General features: G+C 41.1%; 1 protein-coding gene across 1 annotated transcript in view; it reads right to left on the bottom strand.

Annotated features, from left to right (window-relative positions):
* LRP12 (LDL receptor related protein 12) overlaps window positions 1-11,643 on the bottom strand; it is a 49,354-nt gene extending 37,711 nt beyond the window's left edge. Inside the window, exon 1 of the mRNA XM_074553653.1 lies at window positions 11,204-11,643. Coding sequence (XP_074409754.1) covers window positions 11,204-11,282 — 79 coding nt within the window. The 5' untranslated portion in view covers window positions 11,283-11,643. The remainder of the gene's footprint in view (window positions 1-11,203) is intronic.
* Window positions 11,644-14,766: the final 3,123 nt, after the last annotated feature.

The raw sequence follows: 14,766 nt of genomic DNA, 5'->3' as shown, positions 1-14,766 counted from the left end.
ATGAGGGAGAAATTTCAAATTGATAGAGATTACAAAACTGAAGAGTAAGGCTTATTTGTGATAAAGCAGATGTTGTGAAGACAGCATACTTGCAAATTGTTACACTGTTTATACTTCACTCTGCTTGTTATCCACTTGACTATTTACTCCCTTTTCTTTCTGGATCATCTACAGAAGTACTCAGAGGCTAAGAACTGACACTACATGGTAACTTTTAGATGGAATCTGCCATTATCAGTGTTTGGGATTTCTCAAGACATTTGTGTATTCATTCAAAGTACTTGAGCTGGTTCAGTCCCCGGAAGGTAACTGGTTAGGCTTACTGTGCCTAAAGGCAGCCACACTGATGGCATTTCTGTCTGCCCTTGTCCTCACCACTGTATAGGTGTCACACATGCTTTGGGTTTTTTAAATGCTGCAACAGGTGATACTTTATTCTGCATCTGAACAGTTCTAAGGTTCCAACAGTTATGGCTTTCCTTTTTAGGAGATGTAGCTGGAAGAGGAGGCCTCAATGCATTAATTCAGCTGTAAAATAAAGGGTAAAAAAATACTTTCATTTTACATACATTTCACTCTATTAAAAGCCAACCTGATAACAAAATTCAGCACTTGCTCCTACGGCCTTTTTAAAGGGAGGCACTGTATTTTAAAATAGCAAAAAATGTGACACAGTATGGTGACAAGTACAAGATCAATGTCAGACATAATGCCTACACGTTCAAATTCCTATTTATCTGCCTTTATATAATGAAGTATATTGCTAATTTAAGTACATATCATTCCTGTTTAAGAGCAGATTTCCAGATCTGGGAGAAAAGCACTCCCAGGACAATGGAACTCTATAAAGTGCAAATCAAACTCTGATTACCTGTCTAAATAAATTTAAGTATCATCAAGACACTTCAAAAATACATCAAAGTACAATGTATTTCTGTACAGGCATAAAGGAGTTGCTTAGTAAGAATCTAACGCCATGATCCTTATGTTCAGTAATTTATACACCACATTCAAACAAGTTTAAAGCTAGTTCAGACCTCCTTGCAACCACATTAACTCATCTCCCTCAAAAAAAATTGTTTCATGTGATCATTTTAGTTGAGCAACACACATGCCTGAGAAACTGCACTTGTTTATTTCAAATTAGATACTTTGAGCACTTTATTGGCTCTCAAATGTGCAGTATGGTCAGTAAGACTTCAGATTAAAAACTTAAATTCAGCTTTATTTTAATCATCAATCATTTCTGAAAACTTTCATATTTTATGCCGAATTCCTTCACGACCAACACTTGAAACTGCTATCTCAGACTTCAGATAGACCTCCTTTGTAAAGCTTCAAAATACAGATGGTTTCAGAAAACTAGTGAAAGGAAGTCAAACACAGACCTATTAACTTAATTTTCACATACATATTCCTGGCTCCCATGCTGTTATGTAACATTTTAAGACTGATGTACAGCTGAATATTTCAAGATATTAATTCAAAAAAAGTCACTATTAAGCCCCAATAAAACTTCCTGTTCTGTAGGAGTGAGGGACTCCTCAGCAATGACTTTAACTTTACTCTCTGGGCAGATTTGACTTCAAGGATGTCATCACTGTGTAGGACAGTTGCACTGCTGCTCCTACTAATCTGCATGATTAGGATTGCTTATTCCAGGAAAACTCCTCATGAACCTTAAAAGCACCTATATTGGGTTTACATGGCCAAGTTTTGGTAGCAGGGGGTTGGTTACAGGAGTTGGCTTTCCACAAGATCTGCTGGAAGCTTCCACTGTGTCCAGGAGCCAGGAGATTCCTCAGCAGATCACGGTGCAGCCAGCCCGGGGTGAGGCAGCTGTGCCCCTGCAGCCCATGGAGGAGCACAGGGATGCAGAGATCCACCTGCACCGCTGGAGGAGACCCACACTGCAGCAGGCAGATGTTCAGAGGAGTCTGTGACACCATGGGAGGTCCATGCTGGAGCAGGCTCCTGGCAGGGATCTGCAACCCCATGAAGAGAGAAGCTCACACTGGAGAAGGTTTCCTGCTAGGACTTGTGACCCTGTGGGGAATCCAGGCTGGAGTAGGCTGCTCTTTAAGGACTGCACCCCAATGAAGAATGGCCCATGATGCAGCAGTTCCCACTATTGCCTGCGGAGAAGTGGAGAAGTTCATGGAGAACTGTCTCTCGTGCAAGGAGCCCTATCCTGAAGCAGAAGGAGGACTCCTCTCCCTGAGCAGCAGCAGGGATGAACTGACCTAAACCCTATTCCCTGTCTTCCTGTGCCACTGGTTGAGATGAGGTAGAGCTAATAAAGAGGGAAGGGTGGGGGATGGTGTTTTAAGGTCTGTTTTTACTTCTCATTTTCCTGCTCTAATTTTGTTAAATGCAGTTAATATCTCTAACTCGAGTCTGTTTGGTCTATGACCATATTTGGTGAGTGAGCTCTCTTAAGGACCTTATCTCAACCCATCAGCCCTTTGTTATACATTCTCTACCCTGTCCAGTTGAAGAAGGGAGCTAAAGAGTGGCTTTTGTGGGTGCCTGGTATTCAGTCAGAATCAGCCCACTACAGCTCTTCACACAAGCTTTGCAATTCCAAGTGACAGTGGGGAAAGTGGACTCTGCTCCTCAGTATGGCAAGACAACAAAGGTATAGTTCTTTCCCTCAGGCCTTACTCATCTACAGTGTAAAGGCAAATGGCCTCTGTACTATCCCACATTTCCACAACAGATGAGGAAAACTGGAAAGCTAGTGTTGAGGACCTAAAAAGAAGTTAGTGACATTATCTCTCAGCTGTGGAATATTGGACTGTCATGTGCATGAGAACTGTGAATCCACTGAGGCTTTGTTACTGTATGCATAGATGACAGACACAACAGATAATTTAAAATCTGGAATTGAAGTGAGACAAACTACACAACACCTAGGCAACAGGCACTGGAAACAGCATTAGCTGGATGAGCAACAACAGGGAGGTAGGTTATTAGTAGCTGGACTCTATAAACATGCAGCTCCCAAGCACATCCTCCAGTAAAGCTGCTGGAGTGCAGAAATGCCAAATGCCAGTATCAGCCAGAAAAGGGATCACAAAAATGGAAGCTTAAAAATATTGACAAAAACCATTTGCTGAATTACAAAATGTTCAAAGATCTCTACTAGTTGTTTATTCACTTATTTGCTAAAGTACAGGTCAAATGCAGGAATCTAATGTTCCTGTAATACCCCTCTGCCTGAGAATACTTGGACAGCCAGAGATCAAGATCTCAAGCAATTTCCAAGCTCTTTCTGCATTCAAAACCTTTTCTTTCCTTGCCCATAAGAGTAACCTTTTAGACTGATTAGATGCTCACTCAGGCACCGTAATACCCTCAAAATAAAAGAATGGTTCCTTTCCTTCCCTCTATTTGCCCAGCCTCTTACAAAACAGCTGTTCTTGTAGACATCTTGGCCTCCTATTCCACTCTGAAAAACATTTCTGCCACCTTTAGCTGTGAATGTGCCTTGACAAGATATCCCAATCTTTCCCTCCCTTGCCATGCCAGCTCTTCTGTCATCATGAATCTCTCCAACCACAGACACCAGCTGAACTTTAGCCATGGAATCGACTGCTTGTTCAGTACCTTTCGATAGGAAACATGACAAATGGGAGGTGCCCTGACAAGGAAGCTATTTCTGCTAATTATACAATCACCCAAATCCATCCCCGTCAGTGCTTCCAGCTGCAAGTTGCTGTGATCAAGCGTCATGTGTCTGATGTCATTCATCTTCCTGACTTAGGAGTAGACATCTCTCTCAGGTAACTTTAACTGATGTTTAGATCATGGAAAGGACATATGTTCTTCCTCCATACCTTTAAAAAACTAAAAATTGGAAAAAATGTCTTCTCTCAACTCCAGCTACAAATATTTCAAGTTGTTTAAACACACATTTTGAGTTAAATCCCTCTGCACTCTCCCTAAGCACTTCTCTAGAAGACAGCAAATGGAAAAATGCAATTCTTTGGTAAAATGAAGGTGCTTTTTTTGTTTGTAATATTGTTGTATTTACTATAAGTAAATACAACAATATTACAAACAAAAAATCCACATTAATTAGGACTCTAAAATGAATCTCTGTTTGAAAATTACTCTGTTGAACTCTATGTGCAGGAAATAAAGAAAGGGAAGGTTAAATTCTCCACTTAAATCTATGTGATAAGAGAAGCACATATATATGGATTTGTTTACTGCATGTGATGTATTCATTATCTCAGCCCTAGTTACTACAATATCCCCAATGGAAGCTATTATTTGAGCTATTCCATACAATTTTCTAGAAGGAAAACACCCTACCAGAGAATACTAATTCATTGAATGATAATACACTTTGTGAAGTATAGGAAAAAAGATATTAAGCAAAGTCTTATGAAAATTCATATACAGCTAAAATCAAGAAGTCAGAGCATATGAATGTGTGTGCCTTCCCACTACAAGGCACATCAAACAAGATTTCATTTTTCTGTGGTACACTGCTTGCCTTCAGTTATTGAAAAGTTCTTTCTAAAGCAGCAGCTCCTTAAATGAGTAGGATCATTAAATTTTCAAGATACACTATTGACTAGAACAAAATTACTTCTAGTAACACTAGATATAAATTAGAAGAAAATATTATTTTTTCCACAAAGTAACTATTCTCACAATCCTTCTGTACTTACAGAGGGACTTATCTCTATCTCCCAATACATGCATACAAATCTGGAGTAATAAAACCAAGATACAGGACTCTCTAGCAGACTAATTTTTTCTTAACTTTTAAATACAAGGAACTTCATTACAGACACTTTTAATACGTGCCAAAGTGCGCTCACACTGCTTGTTAGAGGATCACTCTACTGTTATATGGCTACAACTGACTTTGCATGTCTGCTCTGGTTACCCACAGCCAGTCCCAGGGGCTTCCACTTCGCAGAGGAAACATCTGCAAGGTTAAGCAAAGGGTAGTCATGAATTACACACAATCACATGGGTGAAACATGCAGTTTCAATGTATATTAGTTCAAATGTACTTTCCCCTCACAGAGAAACAGTGCCCAGGAGAGTTCACTAGTTCACTTTCATTGCTTTGCGGAATTTATGATTTACTGAGTGTAACCACATTGAGCTTTCTTGCACAAAAAAAATTCCGCGACCAAATAAATGTATCTGGGAAAGTCCTGTAAGTACCAAAACTCACAAGATGCTTAAGTGAGAGACCACCTTGATTCAAGGTACTAAACCAAACTGTTTTGTGTGACTCCCTTCCCCCCTTTGAAACTTGCTCTACTTGTAAGCTTCCTTAATTTTGGGGAGGCTCTAATTTTGCTTGCTAACTTCCTGACTAGTTACAAAAAGTTGCTCCTCACTAAATAGCTGAGAAAAATATGCAGAAATTCCCTCATAACCTAAAATTCAGTGTCAAATAGAATAGCAGGAAAAAAAATATAGTACATAGCTAATAAATATGCTAGCCTTGATAAGAAGACACCACTACCATGATTACAATGTATCAAAAGTTAACAGTATATCCAAATTTAAAGCAGCTGTTCAGAGAAACAAGTCCGAACCACAACTTATATTAGGGCGTTTTTGAAGTGTTTGCACTGATCTGCCAATTATGCTGAATTCAGTAGTTTTAACTTAGATACTCACAAGAATCAATAGTGTGTATTTCAAAACAATTGTATAGCTTTGCATAATGAATCATCAGTGAAGTAACAACTGCATCAAAAAATCAAGTATAGGGAACAAAAAAGTAACACAGAACAACACAAATACTTCGCAATACCTCAGAGTATGGTATCATACATCATAAACCAGTCTGAGCAATTATTTCTACTGGGGGGATAAACACAGGAACTCAAATCTACAACCAAATTTTTTAGTACCCAATGCACTGGTACTCAGTGTTTTCTTAAAACCATGTAAACTATGGAGGCTCAATTTTGCCAACCACAAACACCTCAAGTAATAACTGGCACTGCAAAAACACCACAGATAGTAATTCTGAAATGCATACAAGCTAAAAACATCCCAGGGTGTCAACAAATCACACTCTCTCAATTACTGCCTAGCTAGATATCTCAGCTGTTCCAGTATTTTAACATAATCATTAACTATCTGGGACAGTATAAATGGAACACTAAAACTAGAAAATGAAGAGACATCTAACAAAACAAAACCACACTATTTACACAGTACAAACAGTACCCATGAATTTTTCAAAAACCTGTAAGGAAATTAGTGAATTATACTTAGTAAGTATGGAAATAATGTCTACACCTTGGGAAACTTGAGGAATTTGGTCAAAGGTATATTTTGTGTGAAGGAATGTACCTAATATACCAAAGGCACAAAGTTTAAAAATTTGAGATCTGCTAACAAATCACAACACTGATAATAATTTTAAGTTTTAGCCAGACCAAGTACAAAACAATAAATATTTAGTGCTTAGTTGAAAATAGTACTGATACAATTTACATCTATTTGATATTAAAACAGCAGTGACTGAAGTAAATGAATCAAATAAGTTCACCTGTAGGGTCCTTCCAACACCAATGCAATAGAGCTCTTCCTCTCCTAGCAGTGACAGAACAGATGAAAAAGCCAGCCTCATTACATGCTCTGCTCTGATGACAGGAATGGAGTCAGATGGCTTCTGTCATGATTCTGGTTACAAGTACACCTCTGCTCTTTCTCTGGCTGACAGTATTCTCATTTACTGCATAGTAACAATTACACCAACTACCTTATATTCAATTTTCAAACTTTTTGCTATGACGTTGTTTAGGATATGTTTTTTTTTCTCCACTTGAATGAAAGTTGCTTTAAATATTATCCACATGAACCTTATAGACATTTTGACTACAGATGCAATATTGGCTCTGAACAGTCAGTTGAATGTGTACGTACTTGAACAAGTTGACATATGATTAACTTATTAGACAACAAATTTCTACAGTGTTAAAATTAGAACACGTTCTCTTAAAGGACTACAAAACTGTTCTAATAAATTAAATGCAGTGGTTTTGCCAATAATAAGATTTACAGCTTAGCAAAATATCTGTTCAGTATATCACAAAATATCACTAAAGACTGAAAGTCAAGAGTTTAAGATATAATAATTTATTAAGTCAAGTGATTCCTTTAGGACAGTCTGTTCTGGCTTTAGAGTTCAACTTCTTTGGAAAATTGAATAAACTGGCTGGCAGACTTTAATGGCTTACATGATTCAGGCTGTTATTTCAAACAAGGTGAATAAACCAAAAAAACTATTTATTCTTCCTCATTCACACCATCATTAACAAACTGACATGCAGGTAAAGTTTGGGTCCTGACAAGTGAACTTTTATGACAATTCTACTTGTCTTCCCTAAGAACCAAATGAAGTATGAGTTATATACACAGTATAGTTATCACTTCCAGCAACATCTGTAGTACAGAAACCTGGAATGGTTCTAATCCAAAATTAAATGTTTTAAAGCTGATACAGGTGTTTTTCTTTAACAGGGTAAAATAATATCAGTAGCACTGTAGTCTCAGTAGTCTAACATAAAACATTGTTTCAATCACAATTTTGGGGAATAATTCCTTTATGATCTCTACTAATGTTCAGTCATTAGTGCTTCCAAGGGAACCCACCAAACCAAAGACCAACCTAGAGATAAGGATAATTAAGACTGACCTTCTCTGATGCCATTTCTACCTTGGAACTCTTTTAGTGTCCCTGTCCTATTACTGTAAATATTTTTTTGACTAACATTTACACCTGGAAGTCAGAAGCAGGGAGATTCATCTACTGTACCGCTGCACTGACTGCTACCAACTGTACAAAACTTTATAGAAATTGCCCGTAGTCTTCTGCTCAGTGTGACAGAAATTCAAATTAATATATCTGGGTGACAAATATAGTCAAGACTATATAAAGTTTGAATTTTCAGAAAGCTGAAGAAGCCAAATATCCATGTTTCCAGACTCAATTCCAAAGGAAGGCATGTCCTAACTTCTGCACTATACCAGCTCAGAGAGTTTTCATAACTCAGCCTCTGCTCTGAACACCAATCCCTCACAAACTGTTCCTGAAAGTGCCCCATCACAGTACAATCAGATATGAACCACCATCCTGTCAAGAGTTAAATAAAAATCAAACAAAGTGGTAACATTACAAATTCAATTCTCTAACTGAAGCTCGTGTTACAGCAAAAAAAAGAAATAAGATCTGCATCCCTGGAGGTACTTCAAACACATGTAGATGTGTCATTCAGGGACGTGGTTTAGTGATGGACTTGGCAGTGCTGGATTTGCAGTTAGATTCTATGATTCCAAGATTTACTTAATTTACAGCTGATCAATCATGGAACTTTGGTTTGAAAAATACTTCCCTCAAGAACAGGACTGATTTCTAAAGCAGTATTTTTTCCCCTAAAATAATTACTTGCACAACATATGGTTCTATTTTAAACTCAGATAACTGTTATGGCCTTTGAGATAAGCAGAAATGCCTTAATATTTGTCCCAGTAAAAGCTAGGCCAGGATTATATAGAGACACATAAAATCAATTACTTCTTGGATATAAAACTCTCAAGGCCAACAGGAAGGCTGGAAATATAAACCAAAAAATACTGTTGCCCAATGCCCTACCAAGCTGTAATTCTTGTTAGTCAGTGCTATTCCAATATTTCACTCATCAGTATTCCTCCTTCTCAAATTTTTATAATTACAGTCATCATCAGAAAGAAGGTTTGAAAATTCACCAACTACAGGGAAACAGAAACATTCTCTGGAGAGCTCAATGCCCACATAACAACCTTGGTGAATTTAGTATTTTAATTATGAGAAAATTCTAGACGTTTTAGCTGTGCAACTACATAATGGAAGGCAACTGAAGTGATGCACCATTGCTTTCCCAGGCATGAATTTACCTTGGGTACTGCCTACTGCATTCAAAGCCTTAACATAATGATACCTGCAAGGCTCTGCTCAGCATCAACATTACAGTCCAGAGCTATGCTGACAGCAGTCTTGATCAAATTCATGTCAATACTAAATCAGTTTGGAAGAGCAAAAAGCAGTTGTACAGGAAGTCAAAATGCTTTAATAGGACATAGCTCCCAGTCTCACTTTTTTCTCTCAAAATAAATAAATGGCTGAAATCAAAGAGAAAGCTACACAATAAATGCTTGCTTTTGTTTCAGATACTATAGCCTAGGGACGATAAAGCTCCTTTCCTTTGAGCAGTGAAACTGGTCAGAACTTAGGACATTTTTAACAAAACCTGTTAAGAGAAACTAATTCCTCATGAGGATGAAGTGACACAGCATGCTGATCAAAATCAGAAGCACCTTCTCCTTCCTGGAAGCGGCACTAATGGATGGGGATGTGTTTCTTAGCAAGGCAGAAGAAACTTATGAAGCCTTCTTGGCTGAACTTTCAAAAGTGTTCATTAAAGGTCTATGAATAGCGTTACCCAGAAAAAAATTAATTTGGTTGGTTTCTATCTAACAAAAGATTATGCTTGTGATTTAAGTTTTTGTAAGGGAAATGCTGACAGTAACACCTAAGTTACAGTATCACAGTTCGAAACTTTTTACTTAGGTCAGGCTGAAGAGGAATATCACACTTATAATTTTGACTTTTAATTTCAATTCTGTGATGAATATAATAAAACCAGAACACTGAGTTTGTTAAAAAATCTTTTCACAGGAATTAATTTTTAAGTATATTAAGTATGCAAACAGAAGAACAGCTTAATATATTGAAACTTGAGATTTTTGCTACCACTTCCTGCTCCACCATTAGCTGACTCCCTTTCAGTTGTGTTTGTAGTTTACCTTTTGACATGAAATTCTTTTGCTTTACTTAATATGCATTTAAGTCAGTACCCCACTTTGTTCATGCAAATATACCCACTCAAAAATTAAACTTTACCAGTGTATCTATTTGGTTACCGGTACTGGCATAGCTGTAGCTCTGTCTGAAGAAACCTTCCTTACTCTTCTACTCACATAAATATGAAATGGTAAACAATCCTACAAGGTTATGTAGTATATCTACATTTTTAGAGTTTGGACTGATTGTTACAGCACAGGCATGTGCTGGACATAACACTTTGCAAAGGCAAATCTGAAATATCTTGATGTTCCAAATACAAGCTTGCTTCTTCAACACTGAAAGAGATTCCAATTTCTGATGTTCAATCGTTTGTTTAGGGCAAAGGCATCTACTTCAGGAACTGCTGAAGCAGAGCCCTTGTTGCTGTCCTCCTCAGGGCAAGGCACATGCCCAGCTCTGTGCCAAAGGCTGCTTCTCCTGCTGGAGGCCCATGGACACAACCTATGCTCCACTTCATAAAACAAACACAACTCCCTGAGAAAACATGAGACGACTCTTTTTGTCAAGCATCTGTGTTTTTGATCCGTCATGTGTTACTGGGCCACCTTTACACTGTAAAAACCAACCTCAGTACATTTACACAAATATTTTTCATTAGCAGTTCTACTTTAAAGATGGGTTTATTTCCAGGAATGAAATCCTCTTCAGGTATGAACTGCGGATAGGCTGAGCAGAAGCAAAGGTCCCTGGAAGGTCTTGCAGGCCTGTGCTGATGTGTCACAAACTCATCACCAGTGCCAGCCCCCGACTCCGCGGCCCGGAGGGGCCGCCCTGCCCCGACACCAGGCCGCGTCCCGGCCGGACGTGGAACATCTCCCAAGCATCCATCCCTATTATCCACAGGCAGGGATTACTCGTGACTCAGAGGATTTGGGGCTGGCTTGTTTGTGCGGCCCCGCGCCAACTCCGGAGTTCCCGGCACCGCACATCTGCGGGAGGGCAAGCCCGGGGCAGCTGGGCCAAATCCCAGAATCCCGGCCGCAGTTTTAAGGACTTCCCAGAGGAGATTTCCCTCCATCCCCACAAATAATAAATAAATAAATTAACAACACACAAAAAACCCCAAACAAAACAAACAAAAACCCCCGGAGCGTATTTTGGAGCAGTCGAGTTCGAAGGAGGAGACGGGGCTGGGGGCAGAGCAGGGAAGTACGGGGACAGCAGCCGGCCGTGGCGGCGGTCCTGAGCGGCTCCAGGGACCCCGCCGCGGCCGGCCGGGAGAAAGGCCGCTTTGTTCCCCCTCCCCCGCGGCCGCCTCCCGGCCCGCGAGCCGGCGGCGGACGGGCGGCGTCACTGCCCGGTACCTACCGCAGCAGGAGACGACGAGGAGCAGGAGTTGCGCTGACCTCCAAGCCGGGGAGCCCTCTGCGCTCCCCCAAGGGGCCATAACACCCGCCCGCGGGGAGGCGGCGCGGAGCCGGAGCTGCCACCGCCGCGCCCCCGACACGGAGCCGGAGCTGCCGCCGCCGCCGCAGGAGGGGCCGGCGGCGCCTCGCCCCCTTGCCCGCCGGAGCCGCCGCCTCGGGGAGCGCTAGCGGCCCGCACGCCTCGGCCGCCCGCCCGTCCGCCGAGCCATGAGCCGCCACCGCCGCCGGCCTCGGCCTCCCTCCCCGCGCGCCGCTTCCTCCTCCCGGCTGGGCTCCGCCGCGGCTGCGCACTGCCGGCACGAGCGCATGGAGCCGCTCCCGGCAGCCGCGGGCCGGGCGGGCGAGCGGGGCGGAGCGGCGGCCCCCAGACGGCGGGGGCGGGCCCAAGCCGCGGCGCTCGGCGCAGCGCCGCCCTGCCCGCTCCTCCGGCTCCTCCTTCGGCACCTCCTCCCTCCCCTCCCACCCCGTCGGGGCAGCAGCCGCCGAGTTTTGGCCCGCCCCGTTCCAGCGAGGCAGCCGCCGCCAGCCGCGGGGGTTGGGGGCGCATCCGGAGGAGGGAGGGTGAATGTGCCGGCGGCTGAGCAGCGCCGATCCCCGGCCCACACGGGACACCCCAGTGCGTGTTTGAGTGCCCTGGCTCTCCGCCCTGACTAAAACTGCCTGAATCCAAGCGCAGTCTGTAAAGCACAGGGGTACTCTGGCAGCTGGCGGCTGCTGTGCTTCTGACCTCCAAATCTGCATTTCAGCAGTGAGACCGAAAAATTACCGTGGGAGCACAAAAAGCACAATTGTACATGCAAAATTATGGACCCCATATAAATTCCTTGTGACACTTCCTGTTCGATTACAGTTCCTGTTTTCTTGCTGCATAGTTACCTGTTGTCAAAAGCAAGTGGGATTCACAGGACAATTTTGATGTTTTGCTGTAATTTTGCCGTGCCTATTGCAGACCGTGAGAAGTGTTTATTGACCCTGTTCCACTAGAACCATTTGTTTGGAATAACAAAGTATTGCCATTCCCGAGGAAAGCAAAAATTACTTTGGTAAGGCTTTACAGCTACGCCTTGAAAGCAGACGTGTTGAGTCAGATTGGAGTTCTTGCTCCACAAATGGTTATTGCTATGGAGAGTACTCTATGCTATTCTTCTCATTCATCTCAGTTTTTTATAGAATCATGAAATCATTTTGGTTGGAAAACACCCTTAAAATCATTGAGTTCAACTGTAAATATAGCATTGCCAAGTCCACTACTAAACCATGTGCCCACATGCCACATCTACAAATCCTTTAAATACCTTCAGGAATGGAGAGTCAATTACTTGCCTGTTACAGTGCCTGACAAGCCTTTCTGTGAAGAAATGTTTCCTAGTACACAGTAACTTTTTCTGTCACAACTTGATGTCACTTTCCTTCATTTATTGTTCTGTGATTTCTCCTGCATTTGTTTCCAAATTCCCATCTATTTTGGAAGGAAGAGAAATATGTTGGGGGATGTCTCATTTGAAAAGGAGGAGATGTTTGTTTAAGGGTGAGCATTGGGATGAAAATTCAGCATTAATAATTGCCATGAAAGAAGGAAGGGAAACCAGCCAAGCATGAATTCTTTCCAAGTCTGGGAAGTTGTGGTCCAGAAACACCCTGAGGTGGCATCATTGCATTTAACAGTTCTTAATGGATTCAGTTCTTCAGTACATTGGCCTTTACTCACTGTTTGAATGTATGAGTGTTCATCTCTCCAAAGCCGTGAGTTTGCACACAAAATTAGCATTTCATGGAAGAAGAATACACAGCCTATAGTTTTATAAAAATATGTAAAGCATTCACAGCAGCTTGGCCAACAATCTTTTAGGTTTCTTTTTACTCACAAGTCTGGCTAACTTCTTCAGTGAAACCTCAGGTAGTCTTTATTTCATACACTCTATCCCATTTCTTATTTGTTTTTAATTATTAACAAGGGGGCACTGAAGGGATGCTCAGGAGGTCTGGTCTGTAGCTTCTGAGAGAGGCATTACTGCTTTTATGAACAGACACCACACAAAAACCTATGAACATGCAGGGACTTCTAACCCTTCCACAGTAATTACAGCTGAAACAGAGGTGTGATATGATTCTCTTTCCATAGATTTTAGTTGCATAAAAAAGAAGACAACACTAATTATCTTTTAAGAATAAATGCAACTCCAAACAACTCAAATATCTCTGTTGGCAAAACTTCTTTCAGCCTACTCCACAAACAAGTGGCTACACTTTACCATGTACCCAGGTTGATGATTCATGACAGAGAGCAGAGCATCTACCCCTGGCATCAGGGGCTTAATTCCAACATCCTTCTTAAAGATGCAGAGTGAAGACTAATATGCAAAATAGCCTTGCCTCAGTACAGTACTAAATGAGCTTGGCAAATTAATGGTGAGATACCGAAATCTCACCATTAAAAAAAAACAACAGAACTGCAGGAGCAGTTTGCCTGCATATGAAATGAGCTGTATCTTCTAAGTCCAGGGAAGAAAATGTGTTAGCAGTCCTGATAAAACACTCAGGATGTCACCAACATCTACTCACACAATGCCCTTAGTAGGTCCACCACATCTACAAACTTCTTTCCTAGCCAGATAAAAAAAGTCTTATTAATTTTTGGCATTTTTTGATACTCTTTTTGGTTTCTGCTGAGAGCTTTCTTAATCTCTTTGATGTTTTGGGAGAATATCGTTACTCCTATGCCTGAAAAGTATGTTGTAAATCACAGTCATAACTTTATGTACGTGAAATTCTAATCATGGCTGCATTTTTGTTTGGATTTTTCTCTGTGCTGTTATCTGAAGATGACTAATAGAAGTTTATTACTAGGAATAATTTTAAATGCTGGCACAGATGTTGACAGCATCTTTCTTTTGTATTTGAAGGCAGGTGAAGATAAAAGAAAGCACACATGCTTCACCTTGAACCAAATCAAGATTGCTGTTACAGGCAGTTATTCTTCTGTCTGATGCTTTAGGTTGGCACATGAAGTTACTGAGGCAGCTTCAGCAAGAATTGTCAGGCACTGACAATATCAGCATATGATTTTTTTTTCCTCCTGTACTTTTCTTTGCAACATTATTATGTTTTTACTGATCAGTTAGGTATAGTCACTTCAGTTTCATTTTACTTCCTACTAAATGCACTTCCTTTTTGCCATCCTTGCTCTTGTTTTTTTCCTTTTTCTCATCAGTTCTCCCAGTTCAGATTATGGTGTTAGCAAATGCCATCCCCAGATTTAACAGCATTTTTATAGCCCATTGTAAAACTACTCCATATTTAATTCCTTTCTCTCTATTCCTGCTCTGGCTGTGTGTAAAATTGGAGAAGATCTTACAGTGTCTCCCTAATGTCAACTCCTGGTTGGAACCTCTCAGCACCATTTTAATACACAGTGAGAATGAGGAAAATTTAAGATGTTGACTAGATCTCAGCTAAATAAAGTAATAGTATTCTTCTTTTAGCAATCTCATTATTTTCTGCCCC

This window comes from Zonotrichia albicollis, chromosome 1, assembly GCF_047830755.1.
Source record: "Zonotrichia albicollis isolate bZonAlb1 chromosome 1, bZonAlb1.hap1, whole genome shotgun sequence".
Taxonomy (NCBI): Eukaryota; Metazoa; Chordata; class Aves; order Passeriformes; family Passerellidae; genus Zonotrichia; species Zonotrichia albicollis.
The sequence above is the reverse complement of the archived record's forward strand: the minus strand, read 5'-3'. Positions and strand labels throughout refer to the sequence as shown.